We start from the raw sequence: 27911 nt of genomic DNA, 5'->3' as shown, positions 1-27911 counted from the left end.
TTAATGAATGCCACAGTGCTGAAATATGACATCATGCTGTGCCTTGAGATAAAAAGGACAGATCTTGAATACTATAGATCTTTCCTGTAATTGGACCTGGACACACTGCAGCAATGGATCATGGACTGGCAACTCAAGCTGGCTGTGGACAATTGTACCACCATGCATTTTGGGAGGAAAACCCCAGCGTCCACATACTCTCTCCACAACACTAATATCAAGAAGTCTTCTTGTGAATGTGACCTGGGCATTACTGTCAGCAGTGATTTGTGCATCTCTAAAATTGTCAAGAAGGTCAAGGGTGTCTTGACATCACTCAGCAAGACTTTTGTCAGCCACTCTCCATTTAAGGCTACATATGGCTATGGTGTGGCCACAGTTGGAATTTGCATCACCAGTCTGGAACCCCTATCTTGCTCAGAACACTGACCTCCTGGAAACTGTTCAGAGATGTGCAACCAAGCAAATCCTCTCCATCAGGCATCTACCATACTCTGAACGCCTTGCTTCTCTGGGCATGGATACGTTGACGCTCCGATGTCTGGCAACTGACTTGGTAAACACCCATAAAATTTATTAACCATCATGTTAATAGCAACTTTGAGCACCTTTTTGAATTCCATGCATCTGACACGCATGGGCATGCCTACAAAATCAGAAAACAGCAAAGCTCTCATGACTTTCAGAAACATTATTTTACACTTAGAGTTGCTGAAGCATGGAACAAACTACCTGCATCAATTGTTAGCTGCCGAGACATTGCATCCTTTAAAACTGCCATGCTTCCTGAAATTCACCAACACTACACCTGATATCCCCCACTCTATATGCGTGCACACATATATATAATGACTCATATACTGTTCACTTTCCTGACATTTGTACATAATTCCATGTACTACACATGCACCTTTGGTAAGCTGTAGTGCACATGAGCACTATACACAATAATTTCATTATCATAATGCTTAAAGGTATTTCATCTGTCTTTACATTCTGAGTTCAAATTCCGCTAAAGTCAATTTTGCCTTTCAACCTTTTGGGGTTGATAAATTAAGTACCAGTGGGACACTGGAGTTGATGTAATCGACTAGTTCCCTCCCCACAAATTTCAGGCCTTGTGTCTTTAGTAGAAAGGATTATTATTATTATTCTTTTCTACTCTAGGCACAAGGCCTGAAAATTTTGGGGAGGGGGCCAATTGATTAGATCGACCCCAGTATGCAACTGGTACTTAATTTATTGACCCGAAAGGATGAAAGGCAAAGTCAACTCCGGTGGAATTTGATCTCAGAACGTAAAGACAGATGAATTACCACTAAGGATTATCATTATTATTGAGGCAGCAAGCTGGCAGAATCATTAGCATGCTGAGCAAAATGTTTAGCAGTATTTCGTCCATCTTTACGTTCTGAGTTCAAATGCCACCGAGGTCAACTTTGCCTTTCATTCTTTCAAGGTTGATAAATTAAGTACTAGTGAAACATTGTGGTCAATGTAATTTCAGACTTTGTTCCTTTAGTAGAAAGGATTATTATTATTATTATTATTACAGCTTTATAATTCATCTCTGCATACCAATATGGTATTAAAAGAGCTAGAGTTAGTTCTATTTAAACATTCTTTTCTTTTTGTAAATTCCAAATTGACAGTTACGTGAGATAACACTTCATTGTTAAACTAAAGAGAAAGGTAATGCAAGGCATATTTAGTGAATTTAAACTGTTGTTAAATGACAAGGTTTTAAAATATTGCTAGATATTTCATTTTTCTCACATTTAGCAAACAACTTCCTCACTAAATGTGAGAAAATGACACGAATTGGGACATTTTGTGATAGAAATATGTAATACAAGAGGTTAAGAAATAAGATAGACATTAACTAAACGGGAAAAAATATGGTGGAAATATTTTGAAAAATGATGGCTGTCTAATTATTTTCCCCAGCAAATTTATATTTATCTTTTTATAGTATCAAAGATGATGTTTCTAAACATTCAAATATTTATGTGAATAGTCAGAACAAGAGCTTCATAGCCCTATTTATGAAATGTAAAGCTGCTAGGTTTTGTTTGGACATATAAATGTACGAGGTGATATCAAAAGGTTGCCAGACTAATTATGCTTAATAAAAAATAACTTATTTACCTAAGTTTTAACATCATCTCCTTTGAAATAGTCACCTTGCACAGCAATTCACTGGTTCCAGTGTTCCTGCTACTTTTGGAATCTGGCCTGGAAGTTATTTGCCGTGAGTCGAGGACTTCTATAATTCACTCAGGATCTCAACAATGGTGTTAAAACGGTGACCTTTGAGCTACATTTTCATCTTGGGGAAGAGATGGAAGTCTGCAGGTGCTAAATCTGGTGAATAGGGTGGGTGCGGAAGCGATACCATGTTGTTTTTGGTGAGAAACTCAAGAGTGAGAAGAACTCAGTGACAGGGTGCATTGATGTAGTGAAGAATCACATTCTTGAAGCTCCACAGATCCGGTCACTTTCGCTGAATGTCCTCCCTCAAACGCTTCAAAACATCACAGTAGAACTCTTGATTTATGGTCTGGCCCTGGGGCATGAATTCTCGATGCACAATACCACATTTCCAGGAGTGACACTCCTGGCAGGTCTTCCAGATCGCTCACTATCTCCCAGGGACATTCTTCTGCTTTTGAAGTGCCTGTGCCACTTGAAATATTGCATACAACCCATTGCCTCATTGTCATAAGCTTGCTGAAGCATGCTCAATGTCTCCACAGCAGACTTCCTAAGTTTAAGGCAAAATTTCATGTTGGCTCTTTGTTCCTGTCCATGACAAAATCATACACTATAGCATACCTGTGATCACAAAAACACAAATTTCACAACTTGCGAAATAAACACAGTGATGTCACTTGGCACACTGCCTCATGTAGGTCACTGTTAGCTCTCACTGCATATGCAACTATGTGCTGCCATCTGTTGGCATGCTACAGAACTAGTCTGAAAACTTTTTGGTAGAGAGAAGCTAATACAAAACTTTTTCTAACATTAGAAAAAAAAAAAAATATTAAGCCAAAAATTCAAACTGTTAAAACTTTAACCATAGAGATAAGTACAATGAATTTATGATTTTATTTTTAAGAAAACTTGATATAAAGAAATGTAATATTTAGAGCTTAATAAATGTAATGATGATAGTATTAAAAAGGCTGTTGCTCATAAGGCACTAAATAAATATAGCCAATGGTTTCTTGACTGGACTGTTCCAAGTATTTAATACATATTCCATTTGAGGGAACATGATTAGTATGTTTACAGAAACTATTAAGCTATTTCTATTTGTTGTTGGTCTTCTCACTCCAGATTCAAAGGTAATGTTAATGCTTTTCTGTAAGCTGTTATCAGTATAAACAAAGTAGAATGGCTTTGACTGAAGATCAACTTTGATCTCAGCTTTCTAGAAGCATACTCCTACTTTACAACACTCACTATTCAGTTTGTTTCTAAGAAACTTAATACAGTAAAATAGTTTACTTTATCTCATTTCATTAAGCAGTTTAATAGTAAAAAAAAAAAAAAGGATGGCAAGCAAAAACAAAATATTGTCATCAGTTAGTATGTCTGTAGAAAAAATTTCACTTCACACATTTCTCCAAGGATTTGCTTTTTTTATAGATCAACTATAACTATCTTGATCTATGTTTCCTTTAAAATACTTGATATTTTATCAACACATTAACAATATGAACATGTAGGAGAGAAGCTAAAAATTAAATATAAAATACACTGAAATGCAAAAGAAACACGAGATATGTGTGACTGTGAAATATATTTTAATTTCATTATGTCAGAGATAAATTTTGATATATCTGATTAAGTCAATTTCTTGGATACAGTTTGACTACAGTCTATGGGTCGTTGTCATATGTTCTGGTAGCGGGCGGATATAGCACATTGACATTGTAGGGTGTGACATGTTCAATACTGTGTATGCTCTCCCTGGGTGTTCAAAATGGCCATACACCGTTCGTACACGGAGTGCATGAGGTGGTTCACAAAAGCCAGTGGCACCTGTGCCCACACCCTGAGGAAAGCTGCCTCCAGTTCCACATGAGTTGTTGGCCTTGGGACCACCTGGTTCAGTCAGCACTGGATTTCATCCCACTGGAGTTCAATTGGGTTCAAATCTTGGTTGAGAGCTGGCCACGGCATGGTTCTGATGTTGTGCTGATGCAGGAAGTCCATAGTGACCCTGGCCATGTGGGAGGGAGCATTGTCCTGCTGGAACACATGGCTATGGTAACGTGTGAAGAAGGGCACGATGTGAGGTCTTAGGATCTGGTCAACATAGTGCTGTGCTGTGATACCACTCCCTCTGCCTGCACCAACATTTTGGAACACATGGGGCCCAATTCTCTGATTCAGGTATATAGCACCCCAAACCATGGTGCTTTGGACACCCCATGCATCTCTCTCTGTGACACATGCATCTTTGTAGCATTCACCCCTCCTAGGTCACACCCTCACTCTGCCATCTGAGGTAGAAATGCACTACTGGCTCTTGTCAGAGAAGACTATTGACCTCCATTGTTGGTACTGTGTAGCCCACTGTAGTCATGCGTGATGGTGGTGGGCAGTAAGGACAGGCCCTTGAGCATGATGATAGCAATGCAGGTTGTTGGCGGACAGTTGACGTTATACCATGTTGTGACTGATGGGTCACTGTTCAGTGCCAATGATCTCATGAGCTGTCACACTGGCCAGTTCAAAGTGATCACAGAGGTGTTGCAGGTGGATGAAACAGTCCTGCCTGGGCATGGTCACCCAGGGGCGCCCTCTGCGGGCATGGTCTGCAGTACTGTTGGTCTTGTTGTATCACTGCTGCAGGCAATAGATGGTGCTGACATGGACATTATAAGCTTTTGCAACAACCAGAGTATGCTGTCCTGCTTGCAATTGGCCAATAGCATGTTCTCTCTATGCTGCTGACAATCAGGTTGTGCATGATGCATCCAAATTACAAATGCCAGGAACATGGTTCAAGTTGATTTATACCCATAACCTCCATGAGATGCATGTGCGTTTTGGTTTTTATGACAATTGTTTGCAACTGCCACCCACTGCATTCAATGCAGCTGTGTTTTGGCGTCTCATTTCAGGGAAAGTTGAAAGGTTACCTACAATTTGGGTCTCAGCCATAAACAGCAAGTCTTGGAATATTTACACTTATATCCTTGAAATAAATTTTCAGAATTTACCATATAAAAATGACATGAAAAAATTGTGTTTCTTTTGTGGTTCAGTGTATATTTAGAAAATACATAAACTCTAAGCACAATTTAGAAGTCATACAACAAAATCAAAACCTTAAGGCGACTCTTGAAATGATTATTATGTAGTTAAATAAAAATAATCTTAACTGTTCCAGGGTCATGAGAACTCTGCCAGTCTACCTTCTCACCACTTGTCACATCCTCTTCAAGTAACTCATAACCTCATATTACCTCTTACCTCAATCACCTACCTCTCTAAAAGAATGAAACAGAAAGTAGAAGAACTGTTTTCTGCTATATTATAGCCTAACAAGTAATGTTAGGCAGTGATACAGTATTGGTGTTCAGCAAAGAAACTTCTACATATTGTATGACCTGCTGGAAACAGCAGTCATATCTTCTTCAAAATACAAATACACCTCCATCTTAAGTAAGGGATGTATTGGACAATGTAATTCTTGATATATAAAATATTAAAAAAAGCGATGTTTACAACTGGAATGCCTTTCATTATAGATTTGGTTCATCAGAACTGATATGGGACTAAGCAATTAACCAAGTCAATGAAGAAAGATTTCTGTGTGGTCACTTGAGCAACTAAAATAGCAGCCAAATTTCCTTATTCAGGCTCACAACATATGAATACAGTGCAATATAATTTCTTTTTCTCAACAGGCCCTGCACTAATTAACCCTGTGCTAATTAGCATTATTCCAAAAGAAATCAAAAAAGAAAAAAAAATCCCATCACCTTCAAATAATACCTGGACCTTGAACACATCTCAGTCAACAACAACTCCCTACTTAAATAGAACATGATACTACAAAATTTGATTTAAAAATAACTTAACTGATCCTATCAGGTGGTGCTATTAAGTTAGATATGGCTTGGGCCAATGTTTGGCTGAAACATGTCTAAGTTTATCAAGTTTAAGTCACCACATTCAAAATTTTTAAACGACACATTAAAAAACGTACTCCATTATATTACAAAAATACAAGACACATAATACATGATAGAAAACAGACACATGATGGAAAATTGTTCCAGCATACTCTTGCCTGACTCATGCAAGTATGGAAAAGTACATGTTAAAATAATGATGCATGCATACATACATACATTACATTACATAAACTCTGTGCAGTGGTACTCTCAGTGCTTATAACAGAAAATAACATTAAACTTTAGCACCTGAGTATTCCACTTTAGAATGAAAAAATGTTTTCTTTAGCAATCAAGTCTCAGTTACTACTCATTTGTTCAAGAATATAACATCAAAAAGAAGGTGGATGTTAGCACGAGGTTGAAAGTTAAGTTTATTTAAGGAAAAGTACTGGAGGTTAAAAACACAATTCTAATGTTATTAAGACAGTGGCATTACATTTGACTGCAAAGTGGAATAGTTGCTCTCAAAATACCAGCTTCAACAATTCATACAGATAATCAAAGATATAAAAGTAGTCTATCCAATTTAGTATGTAAAATCAAATGTAAATAAAGTAAAAGAAAATTTCTACAGAAAGACCATAAGATTGGATTATGAAGAAAAGTTAGCAAATTTATTCATCAATTTAATTTTTGATATCATCAAAAGAACAGGAGGAACAAAGTTTTAAATATGAACTACAGGCTGGCTAGCTATTTTGCAGAAATGAGAATTCAACAGAGCAATTTATACAGAGAAACTTCAAAGAATGGAAACTACAATTTCCTGTAATTCAGAGCACCTCATAGTCCAAGTAGACAAAATAGAAAGAATGTTGCTCCAGAGGATGGTAAGGCAGATGTGCTGGAACAGCTACTCTGACTCATGGGGCTCACACTTGCAGATAGCCATCTCTGCCCTGATAGCAGTAAGCAAGGATATGGTCTGGGCACAAAGAATGCTGGAGGCCTCCACTGCTACAGGCTTGACCATAAATCCAACAGAGAGTAATTGATACCTTGACAGTTTGCTTTTCTCAGCCTGATGAGCAGTGGAGCCAGGGATGGTAGTTGAACACACCAAGTTGCCACTGTAGAAGGTGTCACAGCATGAGACATCCCAGAGGAGAGGCCTACTGCTACAAAATGGGAAAATTGTCATACCATCAGGCCTTTTATTGCCCCTTCAGTCTAGCCCCACTGGTTCAAGCTGTAAAGGGAAGCCTATGGTATCTAGGCCATACTTTATGATCTTGTTAAAGGCAGTATGACACAGGAGATGACCAGTGCTATGACAGCATGACTGTGGCATTCATAAGGCGCACAGATTTGGAAGTCAAGCCTCAGGGAAATGCTAATGTGCAGACAGTCACTAGGAAGCTGAGTGCCAATCATGAGTGATGGTACCACATTGAGTCAGGTTCCATTGTGAGGCTTGGATGCAGAGCAGAAACATGCCAGACAGTGCCGGTCAAGTCGGTACACTAACTTGTCTGAGTCTCACAATCTGTTAGAGATAGTGCTGCCTTTCTGCATACTTTTCCCTACAGGTGCTGATTTTCAACTCTTAAGGCCAAATATTAGCTGCATTGTTCTGACTGATCTCATTGAACCTACAAAAGCTATGGGTACAGCCATTTGCTCCAGATCACTGGTTCTCAACTTTTGAACTTAGTAACTCCATTTTACAGACACTCCTCCCCATGTTTCTCAGAAAAAAAAAAAATCCAAATTATTTTAAATAAACAAAAGCTCATTTTGTGCAGTGGTCTACTATCCTTATGCTCTTATACTACCCTATTCAGCATGTGCCTTATTTTAGATATTTGCATTGACTGGTGTCACCGATTCTTTAAAAAATCCAGTTATACTGGACTTTAGCACATCATCAATCGTATTCTTAGTCACTGATAACACAATGTCCTAATTCATATTCTAATCACAACAAAGAATATTTTAAAAATATGTTTACAATATAAGGATTGTACTTGGTTTAAATATCTTACTTCTATAAAAATCTCAGTCTTTCTAAACATCAAGTATCTACCCTACACACTGTTTTCTTGCGAGCTCACAATGCCCTGAAGGGGGTGCTGCTTCTAAGGTTAAGAACCACTACTTCAGACCATTCCAAAAAGAAAAAAGCATAATCTCATTTGGAGTAGTATTTCATCCTAGAAAGAATTCTACTGAGAAGTATTAGATATTACAAAATATATATATCTAAATCTAAAATTCTTTGTGTTTTTTCTCTCATTAGACATATCAACCTCTGGATATCATATCAACATTATATCAATATAGTCATTCTTATCCTCATGAACATTTTATCTATGATTGTTAACTTTATTTCCTCAAAGTCCAGTCTTGCTTTAGTTATTATCTCTGACCAGCACCTTATCAAGCCTAATTTTGTTATACTTTGCTCAGTCAGTTTCTGTTTTTCTTCTTTTTATTTATTTATTGTTAACATAATTTAGTCAGGAGGAAAGTAGCCCCAATAATCTTTCTCAGGATTTCATTTACTGGCAGGAGAAAGTTATTCTCAGATGGTGCCAAAAGGCTCAAATACTTACACCAGAGGGGAGTTCCACTAAACATCCAAGACATAGGTGGAGGTATTGAAACCAGGTGATGGTTCGGTCTACCACCCAATAACATGGATAGTCCCACCAGCTGACTTTCACAGTTTCCATTTACTAAATTTAACTTACAAGGCTTTGGGCAATCCAAAGATATGGTAAACAAGACGTGACAAGAAAAATTTTCTCTCATATATAAAAAGAATATCTGTCATTGAAACTACTAATTTTACTCCTTAGGCTATCTGCTTAGCAAGGATTAATTGGGTCATCTAGATAAATGAACTTAATCTAAGGAACCATTCACATATCATACTGAGTTGGTAGATTTAATGTCTCATTCCCTGTCAGTCTGTAATTGCACTATATCTCTAATGCTTCAATTAGTTGATTAATCTAAATTATACTGAGGTCCTGCTCACTTTTCTTAGAATTGACCAAAGGCATTTCTCTAACACTAATAAACTAAATGACTCTTTTGTACTCAACGTTTCTACTTTCATTTCTTTGAATAAAGCTCTTTATTCTCTATTTTCAGTCGTTTTCTTAATACACAATGTCTTAATGCATACTAGTATGTATCTTGCAGGTTCCTTGAACCTGCCCTTTAATAGTTGATTATATAATAGAATATACAAGGTTTTGAGAGAGGAGAACTTTTCATTTGTGATGTGAGATAATTAATAGACCTCTTCCTTCTACTATATATTGCAAATTGGTTGGTACTAGTATGGTCCACACCATAAAGTAAGTCTGTTTTTGTTCTTATATAAATACTCCAAGATCCGCAAAACCTTAAATTATTGGTATTACCAGATAAACAAAAGGCTTGATGCTCATTTTTCACAGTAAGAATAACTTTCAAGGGTGCACCTTCCACTGCTTATTGAATAAGAATTTATTGATATGAATTTTATTACATATAACACATATAAACTAAGTGCAAAGTATTTGTGGCTTGTCGGTAAGTAACGTTTAAAAAGTGAACGTTAAGAAATATGTAATTATGAAGTATTAGGAGATGACAAACAGAAATACCAGCCAAAGGTTAGATCTTTAAAATGCTATAAAAAACACTCCAAAAGTAGAAAAATGATAGCGTGAACTAAATGAAGTTAAGAAGCTTCTGATGGCTTAATTTAAATGCGGATTATATTAAACATGTGTGTGTGTGTGTGTGTGTGTGTGTGTGTGAGAGAGAGAGAGAGAGAGAGAGAGAGAGAGAGAGAGAGAGAGAGAGAGAGAGAGAGAGAGAGAGAGAGAGAGAGAGAGAGAGAGAGAGAGAGAGAGAGAGAGAGAGAGAGAGAGAGAGAGAGCGCGTGTGTGTATGGGAACTTTGCAAAAAAAGAAAAAAAATTAGATGCTGAAAGAATATCGCAGAGAGCAAATAGCTTGCATGTACATTAGCTCTACGCTATATGATACGGGTGGCTAGTAAATAAGCTGACGTGAACGAAAGGGTTAAAAATATTACCACAGTAAGATGAAAAAAATATAAATCCTTTAAGCAAAGGAAGAGAAATCTAGTGATTGAAGGAAACACGATCCAACGAAATCTTCACGCTGTCGTTCAACCTGCTAGAAATAACAGTCTGAACTCCCTCAAATCACACGCAACAGTCTTTAAAGGGACTTGTTGGATAACATGGAACTTAAGAAAAAGACGTGACTCAAGAAAAAAAATTAGATAGTCACGGTTGGAATGTTTTTGATTATAGGCCTGCTCGATTAGAAGTGACATGAGGATAAACAATCCTGGACCAACAAAGCAGCATATTTGCTCACTCTGCTAGAAATACCAGCCAATTAACCCTCAAACCACACTCTAGTCTCATTAAAATAGGATAAAGTGGTCTTGAACGCTCTATACAGAGAGAGAGAGAGAGAGAGAGAGTGAGAGAAAGAAAGAGGGAAAGAGAGAAAGAAAGAAAGAAAGGTTATCTTGGTTGGAATGCTATTGCTCAGAACTGATCTAAGGCTGAACAACTAACTAATGAAGGAGGCTCGACCTACAAGAAACTGCGATCCCCCCCCCCCCGCCCCCAAGCATATTCCACTTTCTTAAAAAATTAACATGTGGATAATGTCTTATATACACTCAATTTAGAAAGATTGAATGACCATAGCTAGACCATCTTAGATCACAGGTTTGCTTAATCGGGGTTGGCCTGGGGCTAAACAACAGCTGAACTCACGACAATATTGATTGATACAGCATCAGAGGTGAACTGAAGTTAACTCTGAAATATAAACTATCTTTCTTCTCTTCGATTAAAGTGAGATTTAATTTTATGAAACATTTTCCAACCCTTACACAAATCGTTTATCAACAATATAGGCCTACAGTTTTAATGATAGCACAAATAAACAAAGCTTATGAATCTGTCGAGAGGTTATCGTATGACATCATTTGTTTTGAAGGACTTATATCCAGCCCACTAAAACTATATTCTATATTCATATATATATATATTCATATATATATATATATATATATATATATATATATATATATATATATTACAATAAAATATAACTGGTGACGAATATCTTTCTTATAATTGCGTGTAAAATTAGCTCCAGTTGAAGTAAACGTTCAGCTCGGAGATTAACTGATTTAGATTATTGATGATTTCAGAGGAATTCGAAGGCGGGGAGAATCCAAATTTAATGATTACCAAAGCTACATCCCCTGAAGGAGAAACCACCCATTAGCAATGCAAATCGATACGTGATTGATATAATAGTTTGGGCAAGTATTAGTCATCACATTCATTAAAAAAAAAAAAGAAGAGCTGAATTGGATGCTATTATCTAATTCATTCACAAGCAAAAACATTGTTCATGACCATTGAAGTTAGGGTTACATAAGCGTTAATGTACAATTCTTATTCCAGCTCGAGGCACCGGCTCTTAATACCAATCACTTGAAAGATAACGAGGAAATTCCACGTAGTTAGTCAACCAACTAGAAATAGCAGCCAAATTTCCCTTAAATCCCATCCCATCGCCTTAAGAAATATCTCAAATTGATATTGTAGTATTGGAATACATAGTCTCTATAAAACAAAAAAAGTGAGGCGATTATGGATGGATAGATGCATTGATCACAGTTCTATTTAATCGATGCTGAAATAGACAAAACAAGTTACGAAGATACACATGATAGATGGGCTGTTCACCTCTGTATATCTTTTAGAAAACATCACGCTTTAGCATGTTAAACATATACATATTTATTTATACACACTCATATAGTAAGTGAACATTGTTTATAACAAACGGGAAGAGTACTCAATGCGAGACAGAGTATAATTATATTTGTCAGCTGTCTAATGTCTCTACATGAAATTTCAACATACCTCGATCGGTTCAGTTATCGCTGATCTATGTTATGTTATTGTTTTGCTCTATGCTAACCCTGGTGGAGCAGATCAATGATCAAAGCGTTCCAGCCATGAACATCTCATCTAATTTTCAGACAATGCATCAAGAATATAATCAAAATTGTCTCCCTACTACTTTTAAGATGGTAGGGTATGATTTAAGGAATTTGGATGCGTTTTGCAACAAAATAGATGTTTTTTGTTGGATCGACGTTGATATGTGTGTGTGTGCGCGCGTGTGTACTCGCATAGTGGAATATCAGGCATAAAGATGTGCACTTATGTGGGAATCAAGTTCAATGTCGGACCTTATTGGTTACTATGTCCCTTTATTCTTACATTACATCTATCATGAATATAGTGTGAATAAACGGCGATATGACATCGAAAATATTTACAGTTGTTAATACTAAAAGCAAGAAGATAAATCGCCTTCTCTAAGCCTCTTATATAGTAAACTAGAAGGGCACGGCATTTTCAGCACAAATAAGAGGCACAGAAAAATTGGTAGCTATTTTACATCACTTACCGGTGATGATACCAGTAGCAATCGTTTGTCCACTCATACCAGGAATTTAAGGTAGTTGCGATAAAACGTAGAGGCAGCTGATAAACAGGATCGCTCTTGCTTCGTGAGCTTCGCCGGGATTGAACGAATCTGGTTAAGAGAGACACCTATTAAAGCAAGACCGACAGTCAGACAAGCTGCGTGTATACGTAGAGTCACGCACGCACATGATACGTACGTCGGATTACACTTACGCATACACGCACACAGATACAGACACGTGTGCATGTTCAAGATCGAGAAGGTAGGAGAGAAAGAAATAGAAGCAGTATATATTTGGCAATATTGAACGTGATGACAAATGAGAGAGAACGGGAACAATAGTAATAGGGAGTGAGAGAGAGAGAGGAAAAGAGAAATAGAGAGACGGTTACGAAGTAGAGGAAATAGTAAGAGAAAGAAATGATGCGAGGAGAAAAGATCAATAGATTAAAATCTGACAAAACAGGGAGAAAGCTACAGCGATAGAAAAGAGAATAAAAACTAAGTATGAAAATAGGGGTATTATATAATAAATACGACAGAAATGCGAAACTGCTGTTATGAATAAACTCCTTCCTACGCTACCACACTTTGTCTCTATCTATCTATCTATGTGTATATATGTGCGTGTATATATATATATATATATATATATATATATATATATATGTGTGTGTGTGTGTGTGTATATATATATATACATATGTATATATATATATATACATACATATGTATATATATATATATATATATACATATATATACATACATACACACTCATATATATATATATATATATATATATATATATATATATATATATATATATATATATATATATATAAGTGTGTATGTATGTGTGTGTGTGTGTATATATATATATATATATATATATATATATATATATATAATCATCATCATTTAACGTCCATTGTCCAAGCTGGCATGGGTTGGACGGTTTGACTGGGCTGGCACGCTTGAAGGCTGCACCAGACTCCAGTCCGATTTGGCATGGTTTTCTATGGCTGGACACCCTTCCTAACGCAAACCACTCCGAGAGTATAATGGGTGCTATGAATGTACATATATGTATGAGCATTCATATATACAGACATATATGTATATGTGGATGTATGTATGCATTTTTTGTACGTCGTCATCATCATCATCTAACATCCATTCTACATGCTGACAGGAGCTAGGCAGTTGGAGAGCTGCTCTGGCATCATTTGTCTATTTTGGCATAGTTTCTGCAGCTGGATACCCTTCCTAACGTCAACCACTTTACAGAATGTACCAGGTAGTAATGTGGCACTGGCTCAGGCACATGTGACACTGCACAGGCAACTTTACAGTACAGGTGCTTTTAGTGGAAGCGTAATGGCCCAGTGGTTAGGGTAGCGGACTCGCGGTCATAAGATCGTGGTTTCGATTCCCAGACCGGGCGTTGTGAGTGTTTATTGAGCGAAAACACCTAAAAGCTCCACGAGGCTCTGGCAGGGGATGGTGGCGAACCCTACTGTACTCTTTCACCAAACTTTCTCTCACTCTTACTTCCTGTTTCTGGTGTGCCTGTAATTCAAAGGGTCAGCCTTGTCACACTGTGTCACGCTGAATATCCCTGAGAACTATGTTAAGGGTACACGTGTCTGTGGAGTGCTCGGCCACTTGCACGTTAATTTCACGAGCAGGCTATTCCGTTGATTGGACCAACTGGAACCCTCGACGTCGTAAGCGACGGAGTGCCAACAACATGGGTGTTTTTTTATGACCCCAGCACCTGCGATCTCGCAAGAGTAGCATCTCTCAGCTGAGAGAGGAACGTAGAGGACATGCCTGTTTTATTTGGTTTGATGTGTCTTAAGCATAGCAAACTGCTAGAAGTTTCAGTCCTTTGTCATCTCTTCTGTGAGGCCCGTCTGAAGGTCCTTTCTCATCACTTTTTCTTCCTAGATCTACCCCTTCCACAGGTTTCCTCCTTAATTAGAGACTGGCACTTCTTTATGCAGCTGTCTCCATCCTATACACATCACATGACCATACCAGTACACTACATCTGATACCTTGTATCAATTTTTCTCTCAAATCATTTCCACTCTGTTGTGCATGCACAGAGACATTATCCATTCAGCAGCGCAAGCTGGTTTCATTTCTTTCAAGCCTTTGATTGTCCTCAGTGGTCACAGCCCAGGTCTCACTGCCATGTAGCATGGCTGTTCATACACAGGCATCATACAATCTACCTTCCACTCTGAGGAAGAGGCCCTTTGTTACCAACAAAAGTAGTATCTCTCTGAACTTTGTCCAACCTGTTCTTATTCTAGCTACCACATTTTCAAAACTACTCTCTCCACCACTAACTTGGTCACCTAAGTAATGGAAACTATCTACTCCTTCTAAGCATCCCCTGGGACATTTGAGGTTGTCTTATTTCCTATACATTCCGAGTGTTTAATGTACCTGCATATATGCCACACACAAAGACTATATTCTCTCTTAACCTTCCTGTGATACAACTGCACCCCTTATGTGTCCATAGCTTACACTGAGTACACTGCATCACTGTATGGAGTTTCTAACATCTTTTCTACACACTGAGCAGGGCTATGTTCATGAAGGGATCAGTAATTTGTCTGTTTTCCTACTTACTAGGACTTTGGTCTTTGCTAAATTAACTCTAAGGCCCTTTGCTTCCACACTTGAAATTTCTTCCCTAGTTCTGGTAGTGATTCTGTAATAAGAACAAGGTTGTCAGCCTTAAACTCTTCTATTATGGCTTGGAGGACTATGATAAGAAGAGACTGAGAACCAATCCATGGTGAAGTCGTACCTATACACTAGATTCCTTGCTATACTCATAGCTGACAACATTCTTGTACATGGTTTGTACAGCTCTCACCAACCACTCATCTATCCCCAACTTCTGCATTGCCCACCAGATAAGGGAGTAGGGGACCCTGTCAAAAGCTTTCTCCATGTCAACAAATGCCTAATACAGAGGTTTATTTTTGGCTAAATACTTCTGCAGTTGTCTCACCAGGAAGATAATATCAGTTGTGCTTCTTCCTGGTACAAAACCAAACTGCATCTCATGTAGGCTAACTCTCTTCCTAACTAATTGAGCTATGATTCTTTCACTAACTTTCATCACCTGGTCCAGCAGTTTGATACTACTGTAAGTATTTCTGTTTAAAGCATCATCATTGTCATTTAACATTCATTTTCCATTCTGGCATGAATATGCTATTCATGCCAGCATGAATAGCATATTTGACAAGGAACCAGAAAACTGTAGTGCTGCATTGAGTTCCAATGTCATCTTCAGCATGATTTCAATGGCTATATGCCCCTCTTAACACTAAACATTTTACAGTGTGTACTGGATGTTTTTTCTCATGTCACAGGCACTAGTGAGGTTGCCAAGTAACTTGCTGGACAGGAAAAAACAATGGATAAAAGAAAAAATTCCTCTTGAATAAGTGTGTGTATGTGTAGGAATATTTGAGAGAGCGGGGAGGTGGTTTTATGCCAGGGACAAGAATATGTGTCTCGCTATAGAGAAGACACATGACTACTCTGCATTATACAATGTTGGATGGGAGTATCTGAGAATAAAGATAAGATGATAGTGATGGGATACCAGAGCAAAACCCTCAAGGAATAAGAAATGGTATGGGCAGTGGATCGGGAAGGAAATAAAGCAGTTATAAGAGTGTGAGGTGGGAGTGACAGATAGTTAGAGATTGAATGTAGGGAGTGATGAACAGGAGTGGAGGTGCTGCATGATTGGAAATATCAATATTGGGGACTATAATGTGTGGGCATGGTGGCAGACATAAGAGGGGCCTGGGAATGATAGCAGATATGTGAGGTGTTATGATGAAGTATGGCAGAGGTAGGGTTGGAAATAACTGGAAGAATGATAATGAGAATGAGAGAGGGAAATAGGAGAGGGGTGGCTGTAACTGGTAACACAGAATTAAGAGATGTAATATGTGCCTAGGATGGATATGTAAAAACTATCATTTCATTTTCCAAGTTGAGATCCTAAACCGAATCTAAGGATTCTTGCTTGCCTGATCCACCGCTGGCAAAACAGGCATGAAAGAAATTTCTTTTGCACCTGTTCAGCCAGTGGTGGATCAGGTGAGTGAGAATCCTTAGATTCGGTTAGTGTAAAAACTAACATTTCATTTTCTGAGCTGAGATTTGAAACTGAATCTAAAGATTCTCACTCGCCTGATCCACCACTGGCTGAACAGGTGCGAAAGAAATTTCTTTGTTCTGTCAAAAAGTGATGGATGGATTTCCACTCGACCTCCGTCCTGAGCTGTGTCACTGAAAGGTTCAACTGGCCAGCAGGTGACCTAGATAGGTAGAAATTACTCCAATGGTATATCTGTTCTTCTAGCTAGGATGACCATTATAAATACAGTCAGACACATGGCAGATGGACAGACAGCTAACAACAGGCAAGCCGTCAAATGATGGCAGGCCATGAGCAAACGTTAATAGCCAACGACACTACACAGTAGCAGGACACAAACAGACAGGACGGAAAGACAACATGACCCGACCCAGTGACCAATGCACACACAGACGCAAAACATGCCTTGTACTACCTCATCACATCGGCACACTATTTCTCCTGTTGTTTCTTTTTACATTGCCAACTCGAAGCAGTTGGTAACTTCATGTAGTGGCCTTCATTGATTTTGTGAATCAAGCTTTGTGTATCCAACATGTAAATGCAAGTGCCGATCAATTAAATTATTTAAACTACATTCCGATGCATTTGAATTTTGTTGTACATGTACACTAATGCTGCATATCCAATGGTGCATACTACCTTCGTTCCTCTCTAGTCTATGTATGTCTTCTGTATTCAGGATCTTTGTCTTGCAAGTTACTTAGTAACCCTGCCAGTGCTGGTGCCATGTAAAAAGCACTCAGCCCACTATGTAGGGTGATTAGTGCTAGGAAAGGCATCAAGCCATAAAAAATCATACCAAATCAGACTCTGAAGCCTGGTGCAGTCTTTTGCCTAGCCAACTCCTGTCAAAATGTTCAACTCATGAGAGCATAGAAATAATGATGATGATGATGATATGTATATGTATATATGAGTGTAATGTGTGTGTGTATAATATATATGCATTCATATATATTGCACTCAGTTGTGTGTGCATCATGATCATCATCATCATTACTTTGTGTGTGCATATATGTGTGTCTTCTCTTCCCCTCCACTTTTATTTGTATACAACTATCATCTGCTGTCAAGCCAATGTGAAAGAATAGGCTCATCAAATCAGTGTGATCTCAAGCTCAAATTCATGGCTTCCATATCAGACCATGGTTTTTGGAGAGGGCATGCTGAGGCCTTCATCCTGCAGTGGATTGAAAATAGGCAATCCAATTCAGTCAAATCCAAATGTTTGCTCTGCATCATGGTTTAGAACCCAGCATGATGGTGTGTTGCTACTTGCACCAGGTATCCCTATTCATCTGCTGTTACCATCACGGAGATGAAGATCAGTTATTTTGTTTTTGCTTCATTTGAATAAAACAAAAATGTGCCACAAAGCATACATATTCAATGTGCATATATACATACTGCTGCCACACAATAAGTTACTGGGCATATTATGTGAAAATGATAGTGAGTATGATGTGTACACAGCTATTCTTCACTTGAACGAAACTCTTGTTCTACTCTAGCATCTATGTCTAGTGAGTAAGACTATGTGGCATTTAATTAGCCTAAATATGTATCAAAAAGTTTTGTTGGCGTGGCTGGGGTATTCCATACTTCTGCAACAATGAAATTCCACCACTTCTGTAGTGTCAGGCACATGGATGGTGTAGTATAGGTGGGAGTAATTGTGATTCTCTAGTCCCTTACATGGATGCATTCCCTGTTAAGGCACCACATAGATGAAGCCATCATCTTCATTGATTATCAATGAGTGAACGTAAAAACTTTAGGCATCTTCTTTTCTTTCCTTCTTTTATTTATTATTTTTATTATTACTGAGTGAGAGAGTAGCACATGCCATCAAAGTGACACTGAGGTACAAATATACAAAACCAAATATACCTTCATGACTACTCATCTAATAAGGCATCCTGTCATAGAAAATCTACCTTAATGAAAATGTTAAAAAAATATGAATTTGTCAAGGGCAGCGTAAATGTCCTCATAAATTTTAGTTTTTTAAGGCTTCTCTTTCCTATGGCCATAGCTATAGATATTGTATGAATCAATCTTAACATAATCCACTGATTTTGCATGGCATTCCTTAACTTATTGTTGTTGATGAATCTAATGGTTTCTGCTGGAAGTTTTACATTCCTAGGAATAAATACATTTCCCAATATCTAGTTCAGACAAGAGATCATATCCATTAGTATCACAATTTAATTTTTTACTTTTTGGAACCTAGCTTTCAAAATAAGACATGATAATCTCAATTTATTTTCATCTAGTAAATCATTTGTTATTTAAAAATACCCATTTTTAAAATAGAAACTTTGTTCATATTTCTCTGATAAAGAATTAGAACTGTGTCAAGTACTATGCATAATTTTATAAAACTTATTTCTGGGTTATCTGTATGTCAAACCTCATCAATGATCAAGGCACTTTTTCAAACTACTTATTTTGGCAATATCTTTTTCTTTTAAAAATGGGCTGTACATCTAATTCTGTAGCTAATTCTTTTGCTGATGCTAGTGCACTTACATATGCATTGGCATAATAATCAGTTAAGTAATTACTGACAATAATTAACAAAACAATGGTAGACAGTTCCAAAATGATGTTCTGCCCAATTTTGCTGACATTTATGTTGCCTTAGACAGAGTCATTATTACTAGAGGACTGAAATCTCCTATTTGAGATTCAGAAGTTTAAGCTTCATGTTGCATAACAGGACCAGAAGCAGACATATTTGAAACGTTATAAGGAGCTTCTCAAATTTCTTAAATTTCATATATAATGACTTTGACGCATTCTAATCTGTACCCCTATCATGTTTCTTGAAGAGATTTTTCAAAGAGACATTTAACATGACTTTTACGAATCCTGGAAAAAAGTCACTGAATAAATAATGACAGACTTAAGACTGATTTAACATTCTTTTTCTGTTTCATTGTTTTGTTTAAGATATTGAATAAAACCTTTGTTTTTTTTTTCCTCTCATATATGTGTAATGTTATTGTAGATGCTAGTAGAAACACTGCCTTTCAGGTGATTGTTTTTGCTACTTTAAATTCAGCAAAAGAAATGTAAAATTCAGACAGAAAAAAAGTCCAACCTGGATGAGTTAAGGGCTCTCTCTCTCTCTCTCTCATACACACACACACATTAGATGTGTGTACTGGTGTTATTCCAGTTATACCCATTGTATGAATGTGCGAGAGAGAAATAGAATGATTGTAAATGTACATGTAAGCAAGTTGAGAGAGAAATGTGAGTATTAATGTGAACTGTGAGAAAGTTGTCTTTATGTGTGGAGCAGATGGAACATAGTATCTGGCTATATTCCAAGACAACCTCTAAACAAAGGTTAGAATCAAAAGAAAACAAATTCCGAAGAACTAGAACTAGAACTAGAACATTCTATCAGCAGTTTGGTACTTAAATACAACAGACAGCAGCAGATCTTTGATGTTTGCTGATGATCTATCACAGATACCACAAAATATTATTGGTTGGAATAAATAGTATTTTCAAATTTTGGCACAAGGCCAGTAATATCGGGGAAGGGAGAAGTTGACTGTATCAGCCTCAGTGCTTAACTGGTAATTATTTCATCGAGCCCAAGAGGATGAAAGGCAAAGTTAACCTCAGCAGAATTTGAACTCAGATTTTAAAGATGGACAAAATGCCACTAAGCATTTTGCCAGCATGATTCTACCAGCTTGCTGTCCTGGCTGGAATAAATATTGAAAGATGTGTCTACTTGTCTGTGTAAACAGTTAGCTCTTGCAATTATTTTATTACTAAAATATATAGAGATATGGTATTATTGACTAAATGTTATCCTTTTTACAAAGGGATATTATAGGCTTGATTCTAAGAGAGAGGGTCTGTTACCAACACACATATACAGCTGAAGCTATAGGTTGATGATTGGAATTTATAGACATTTTAGAAATTTCTTTTCATCCTCCTCAACAAGCATTCTCTATAGTTTGCAAAAACTGTGTGTGTATGTGAGTGTATGTGTGTGTGTGCGTGTGTATGTGCATGCATGCATGTACAGGGCTGACTCTAGGGTTGCAGCTGTCCCGGATAAGATGAAGTTTGGCACCCTTATAATTACAATTTTTAAAACTTGCACAGGCATAATAGATGCTGAACATGTGTGGAAAATAGACTCCATTGCCAGGGGGGGGGGGGCAAGCCACAGGTAAGAGATAGCTTCCGGTATCTAGGCACCTAGGTTAGTAGTGGAGGTGGATATCCCAAGAACGTAGCTGTGAGAATAAGATTAGCTTGGGCCAAGTTCAGAGAGCTCCTACTCCTGCTGGCAACAAAGGGCCTCTCTCTCAGAGTGAAAGGCAGATTGTTTGATGCCTGTGTGTGAACAGCACTGCTGCATGGCAGTGATACATGGGCTATCACAGCTGAGGACATGCATAGGCTTGAAAGAAATGAAGCCAGTATACTTCGCTGGATGTGCAATGTCATTGTGTATGCTCAGCAGAGTGTAAGCATCTTGAGAGAAAAGTTAGGCACAAGAGGAACCAGATGTAGTGTGCAAGAGAGGTGACTGTGTTGATATGGTCATGTAACGCATATAGGCAAGGACAGCTGTGTAAAGAAGTGCCGATCTTTAACTGTGGAGGGAACCTGTGGTAGAGGTAGACCTAGGAAGACATGAGATGAAGTGAAGCATGATCTTCGAACCTTGAACCTCACAGAGGCAATGACTAGTAACCAAGACCTTTGGCGATGTGCTCTGTTTAAGAGGACTCAAGCCAAGTGCACCTGTGCTGGTGGCACATAAGAAAATCAACCTTGAACTTTGGGCCTCATGGGTAGCTAAGTTCCTTTTGAGCATTGGGCGTCATGGAGGCAAGTGGCTGAGTTCCTTTCAAGCGTTGGATCTCATAGAGGCAAGGTGGCTGATTTCCTTTGAGTGTTGAGCCTCATGGAGGCAAAGTGGCCAAGTTCCTTTTAGTGTTGGGCTTTACGGAGGCAATGACCAAGACTTTTGGTATTACGTTGTGCTTGAGAAGAAGACCCATCAAGCCAAGCAAAATCAGTCATGGCAGATACTGGTGTCACAAAAATAGCACCCATGCCAGTGGCACGTAAAAACAACCATTACACTCTCAGAGTGGTTGGTATTGGGAAGGGTGTCCAGCCGTAGAAAACCATGCCAAATCAGACTGGAGCCTGGCATAGCCTTCCAGCATGCCAGTCCAGTCAAACCATTCAACCCATGCCATCACAGACAACAGATGTTAAATGATGATGATGATGCTTTAAAACAAAAACAAAAATGAGAGAAAAACCTCAATCAATATCCTAACTAAAACATTTTTTGATTATGTGCAAATGATTTTTGTAGCAGCCGAGACCTTTGGAGATATGTTATGATGGTGAAGACCCAGCAAGTAATGTGAGATCGCAGCCATGGCCGATGCCAGTGTTGCATAACTGGCCCACTTAAAAGTATCCTTGAAGTGTCGAGTGATGTGATGTGCTTGAGAAGACCTGTTGAGTCAAGTGAAATCGTAGTTGTGGTCAGTGCTGCCTGACTAGAACCTGTGCTGGTGGCACGTAAGAAGCACCATTCGAGTGTGGGTCAATGCCAGAGCCACCCGACAGGCTCCGATACCAGTGGCATGTAAAAAGCTCCATCTGAATGTGGTTGAAACTAGTGCCTCCCTGACTGGCTCCCATGCCAGTGGCATGTAAAAAGCACTATCTGGATATAGTCAAAGCCAGTGCCCCCTGACTGGCTCCCATGCCAGTGGCATGTAAAAAGCACCCACTACACCCTCAGAGTGGTTGGCGTTAGGAAGGGCATCCAACTGTAGAAACCTTGTTGGATCAGATTATAGCTTGGTGCAGCCTACTGGCTTGCCATTCCTCAATCAAACTGTCCAACCCATACCAGCATGGAAAGCTGACGTTGAATGATGATGATGACGACGTCTTGGACATAAAGACAGACGAAATACAGCTAAGCATTTCACCTGGCGTGCTAACATTTCTGCAAGCTCGCCGCCTTTCAAAGCTACAAAATAATGCCTGATTAATTCCAAACAGTGTGAATGAAAAGCATTACATCTGACAGAGTAATTTGAATGCCAAAGGGTTAAACAAGGAAGACAGTTCTCAAGAAAATTCTAGCTGTTTTGATTGAAATGCACCTGCAATAATACTGCAGTTTATATTGTGATTCTAATTTATAGATCTTTCTCTCTGCTTTGGAAATGTAATAATTAAATATAATTCATGAGACTAAATTATAGTTATCAGAAGGATAATTTATTTGTAGACCATTTGTTCCCAGAAAATTTGTGTGATTTGAATTTTAATCTGAAATACATGGCTAAAATCAGATGCAATGTTTAAAATTGCATGTATCTGAGAACTTTGCTGATAGGTGTCATCACTCTTACTTTTGGTACTCATTATTGACATATATCACTTCCTCACTGTCATCATTTTTTCTTTCTTTTCTTCTCTCTCTCTTTCTTTCTCTTTCATTATTCCCTCTTCTATCTCTCATCGTTGACATACATCATTCACTCTCTCTCTTTCTTTTTTCTATCTCTCTGTACCATCAGTACATCTCACTTCCACTATTCCCTCTTCAATCACTTTACCTCTCTCTCACCACTCTTTCTTGTTCATAGTGTTACTCATGGTTTTCCTATTCAATCTCCTTCACAACAATTGGCATGTAGCTGCCTATAACTTTCTCTCACTTCTTCATTAATATGTCCTCTTACCAAATAAGTTCTATTGTATTGCCTTGCATCCTTTTTACTTGCATTGATTTGCATGATAATGCTTTTCTGTATTTTACTTGGGTGTCTTTGTGTTTTAGTAAATCAACATTGTATTTTCGTTGAACCCTACATTCCTCTTTTAAAGCCCTTAGCTTCAGTTGTAGTTTGCCAAATAGTAGATGGTGGTTGGAGGCTATGTCAGCCCCTCTTTTTTACCCTAACATCTAACAGTATATACTTAAAACCAGATGGCCCGAACACATAAGCAATATGGAGCTATGGCAAAGAATGAATCAAGCTTTGATTAGAGAGCAAATGTTTAAGAAAAAGTGGAAGTGGATTGATAGTATAATTAGAAAGGACACACCAAATGCAGCGAAAAGTGCTTTACAGTGGAATCTGGATGGATATAGAAAGAGAAGTAGGCCTAAGAACTTGTGGCGTAGATCAACACAAAAGGAACTAGAGAAAGGGGGGACATTCATGGCAGAGTATAAGTACAGAAGCGAAAAATAATGTGACATGGAATTCAATTATAAGTGGCCTATACTCCGCGTTGGAGGGTTAAAGGCAAGAACAAACTGTCCTCTTACCCCTGTCACTCAGCTTCTCCCATTATAATCTCTCTTCTATTCAGCCATTCAATCACATTGCCTCTTGCATACAGATAACATAGAGTGCATAAAATTCTTAAATCTTGCAGAAGACCAGACACCTTCTCTAGTATTGGACCACAATAAAATGCATCCAGTATGCTTTCGTGTAAGAAGAGGTGACAGTATAGGGTACAGTGAACCTTTAATCTTGTCAAAGACATGTCAACCTCTTTAGAACCAGTATCATGATAATATGTTCTCAGTATACTAAATAATGCGGTTGGTGTTAGGAATACATTCAACCATTAAAAGCATATAAAAATGGAGCATGCAAGTGAGATGTGGTCTTATACCAATCTAGGAAGGTAAGTAACTCCAGGTAAGAAAAGAACTGATTCAAAATTTAACAACCCACATCATACCATGCCAGCTTGGGAAGAAGTCAAATGGTGATGATGATGATAATGATATTACTGAACATTCAGTTATAATTTGTTATTTCTTTGTTATATAAATATTCTTTGTAAAAGTATTTGTAAATTCACATCAGTGTGTTTTACTGTTCTTTTTGCCATGTTTGTTCTAGAGTGGAAGTTTTCTTCAACACTACCAATTTGCCACAGTCCCTTGTCATCTCCTTAATGAGATTCTTCACACACATACACATGCACACACAACATGCATGTATATATACATATGTATAGAATCATTCTCTTGCTTTCTCTCTCTCTCTCTCTCTCTCTCTCTCTCTCTCTCTATATATATATATATATATATATATATATATATATATATAGAGAGAGAGAGAGAGAGAGAGAGTCAGTAAAGCGCTAGATAAAATATCTTTAGATTCCCTTATGACACATTTCTAGCACTAGGAAATATTGATTAGTCCCCAAGCAACTGTAGTAACTCTTTACTCTTTCTCTTTTACTTGTTTCAGTCATTTGACTGTGGCCATGCTGGAGCACCACCTTTAGTCGAGCAAATCAACCCCAGGACTTATTCTTTGTAAGCCTAGTATTTTTTCTATCGGTCTCATTTGTCGAACTGCTAAGTTATGGGGATGTAAACACACCAGCATCGGTTGTCAAGCGATGTTGGGGGGACAAACACAGACATACAAACACACACACACATATATATATATATATAAACATATATATATGATGGGCTTCTTTCAGTTTCCATCTACTAAATCCACTCACAAGGCTTTGGTCGGCCCGAGGCTATAGTAGAATACGCTTGCCCAAGGTGCCACGCAGTGGGACTGAACCCAGAACCATGTGGTTGGTAGGCAAGCTACTTACCACACAGCCACTCCTGTGCCTTGGTGAGTTTTTAGATTTTTTTATTTTGTTTTTTTTTATCAATGCTAAAATATGAAGAACACACTGCATGTAATAAGTGCCAACTGATTCAAAAGACTTTATTCTTAGATTGAAAGGATATTCATAAAAGTATTTGCACATAAGATTATTAGGAAAATAAACAAAGAGAAATAAAAGCTAAAATAATTACACAAAAATATTTCATTTTAAAATGTAGACTTTAAAATTAATAAATCAGTCAGCTGGCACATCTATTATAAATATTGATCCATATGGAATAAAATTAAATGGGGCAGTAAAGGTTACTATTGTAAATTAATAGCTAATCATACTTGGTGCTGACCTAAAAAACTATTGTCATTCTACATTAAGTACAAGCTATAAAACTACTGAAATAAAATGTAGTTGAAAGATTTATTAACCTGAGAATATTTCTGAGAAAATAGCTACATTGGAAAAACACCATACAGTCTGACATATGGCAGGTTAAAATTTCTGCTTTTAATATTTCTTGTACTCATAAGGGGACAAGCTAGCAGAATCATCAGCATGCAGGGCAAAATGCTTAGTGGTACTTCATCTGTCTTTACATTCTGAGTTCAAATTCCACTGAGGTCGACTTTGCCCTTCATCCTTTTAGGGTTAATGAAATAAGTACCAGTTGAGCACTGGGGTCGATGTGAACAACTTACCTTCCTAACGCTAACCACTCCGAGAGTGTAGTGGGTGCTTTTACATGCCACCGGCACGAGGGCCGGTCAGGCAGAACTGGCAATGGCCATGCTCAAAAAGGTGCTTTTTACATGTCACCTGCACAGGAGCCAGTCCAGCGGCACTGGCAGCGACCGCGCTCGAATGTTTTTTCACATGCTACCAGCACAAGTGCTAGTAAGGTGGTGATGGTAATGATCACACTCAAATGATGCTATTTCCATGCCACTGGCACGGAAGCCAGACAGCTGCTCTGGCAATGATCACGCTCAGATGGTGCTGTTAGCGCTCCACTGGCACAGGTGCCAGTCATTGAATTTGGTTCAATTATGATTTCGATTTCACTTGCCCCAACAGGTCTTTGCAAGCAGAGTTTAGTGTCCAACGAAGGAGAGGTTGGCATGGGTGCCAGTCGTCGAATTTGGTTCGATTTCTATTTCACTTGCCTCAACAGGTCTTTGCAAGCAGAGTTTAGGGTTCAATGAAGGAAAGGTATAAGTGGGCTGGCTACACCCCTGGCAGAGGCCACGGATTATGGTCTCACTTGGCTTGCTGGGTCTTCTCATGCACTGCATATTTCCAAAGGTCTCGGTCACTAGTCATTGCCTTGGTGAGGTCTAATGTTTGAAGGTCATGCTTCACCACCTCATCCCAGGTCTTCCTGTGTCTACCTCTTCCACAGGTTCCCTCAACCACTAGGGTGTGACACTTTTTCACACAGCTATCCTCATCCATTCTTGCCACATGACCATACCAGCGCAATCGTCTCTCTTGCACACCACAAGTGATGCTTCTTAGGCCCAACTTTTCTCTCAAGATACTTACAGTCTGTCGAGTATGCACACTGACATTACACATCCATCGGAGCACACTGGCTTCATTCTTTGCTAGCTTACACATGTTCTCAGCAGTCATGGCCCATGTTTCACTGAAATGTAGCATGGCTGTTCGTACACATGCGTCATATAGTCTGCCTTTTACTCTGAGCGAGAGGGCTTTTGTCACCAGCAGAGGTAAGAGCTCTCTGAACTTTGACCATGCTATTCTTATTCTAGCAGCTACACTTTCAGCACACCCTCCCCCGTTACTAACTTGGTCACCTAGATAATGGAAGCTATCAACTACTTCATATACATATACACACATATACATATATATACACACAAACACAAATATATACACACACACACACTTACAAATATATATACACACACACACACACACATACAAATATATACACACACATATTCATATATACGTGTTCTTGGTTGTCTCCTGTCCTAGCTTGATTTAAGCATTTGCTACCACAACCTCGTTTAGGCTTAGCAGCCCCTCTTGTTTTTTTTCACTGTCCTGTTTGGGATCTTTATGATTTGACGGGCAACACTTGTATTCTTAACGAAACACTTTCAAACTTGGGACACTGGTAGAATGTGTCATATAAAACAACTTCTCTTAACCTTAACAAAAAATTGTACATCGCAAGTTATTTCATGTTAAAGTTGTCGTATTTCTGTAATTTCAACCAATCACTGACGTCTATTCAGCTGAATACAGTTAGTGCTGTTCGGTGTCAAGTGTGTTATTCCCTGTTTAATT

The 27911-nt window shown here is 38.2% G+C and overlaps 1 protein-coding gene and 1 pseudogene across 5 annotated transcripts in view; one reads left to right on the top strand and one right to left on the bottom strand.

Moving 5' to 3' along the window:
• The window catches only part of LOC106876231 (pyridoxal 5'-phosphate synthase subunit SNZERR), a 55756-nt gene that overhangs the window by 16644 nt on the left and 11201 nt on the right, over window positions 1–27911 (bottom strand). For 2 of the 5 annotated variants that reach the window (XM_052968311.2, XM_052968310.2), the window contains exon 2: window positions 12677–12805. The exons of 2 other annotated variants lie outside the window; for them this stretch is intronic. In XM_052968311.2, the coding sequence (XP_052824271.1) occupies window positions 12677–12713 (37 nt within the window). In that variant the 5' untranslated portion in view covers window positions 12714–12805. Of the gene's footprint in view, window positions 1–12676; window positions 13229–27911 lie in introns of those variants that run through there. One more of the 5 variants, XM_089352665.1, reaches the window with a different exon arrangement.
• Window positions 112–812, top strand: LOC149135648 (uncharacterized; annotated as a pseudogene).

This window comes from Octopus bimaculoides, chromosome 5 (genome assembly GCF_046866305.1).
Source record: "Octopus bimaculoides isolate indiv1 chromosome 5, ASM4686630v1, whole genome shotgun sequence".
NCBI lineage: Eukaryota > Metazoa > Mollusca > Cephalopoda > Octopoda > Octopodidae > Octopus > Octopus bimaculoides.
This window is presented reverse-complemented; position numbering and strand designations above follow the sequence as displayed.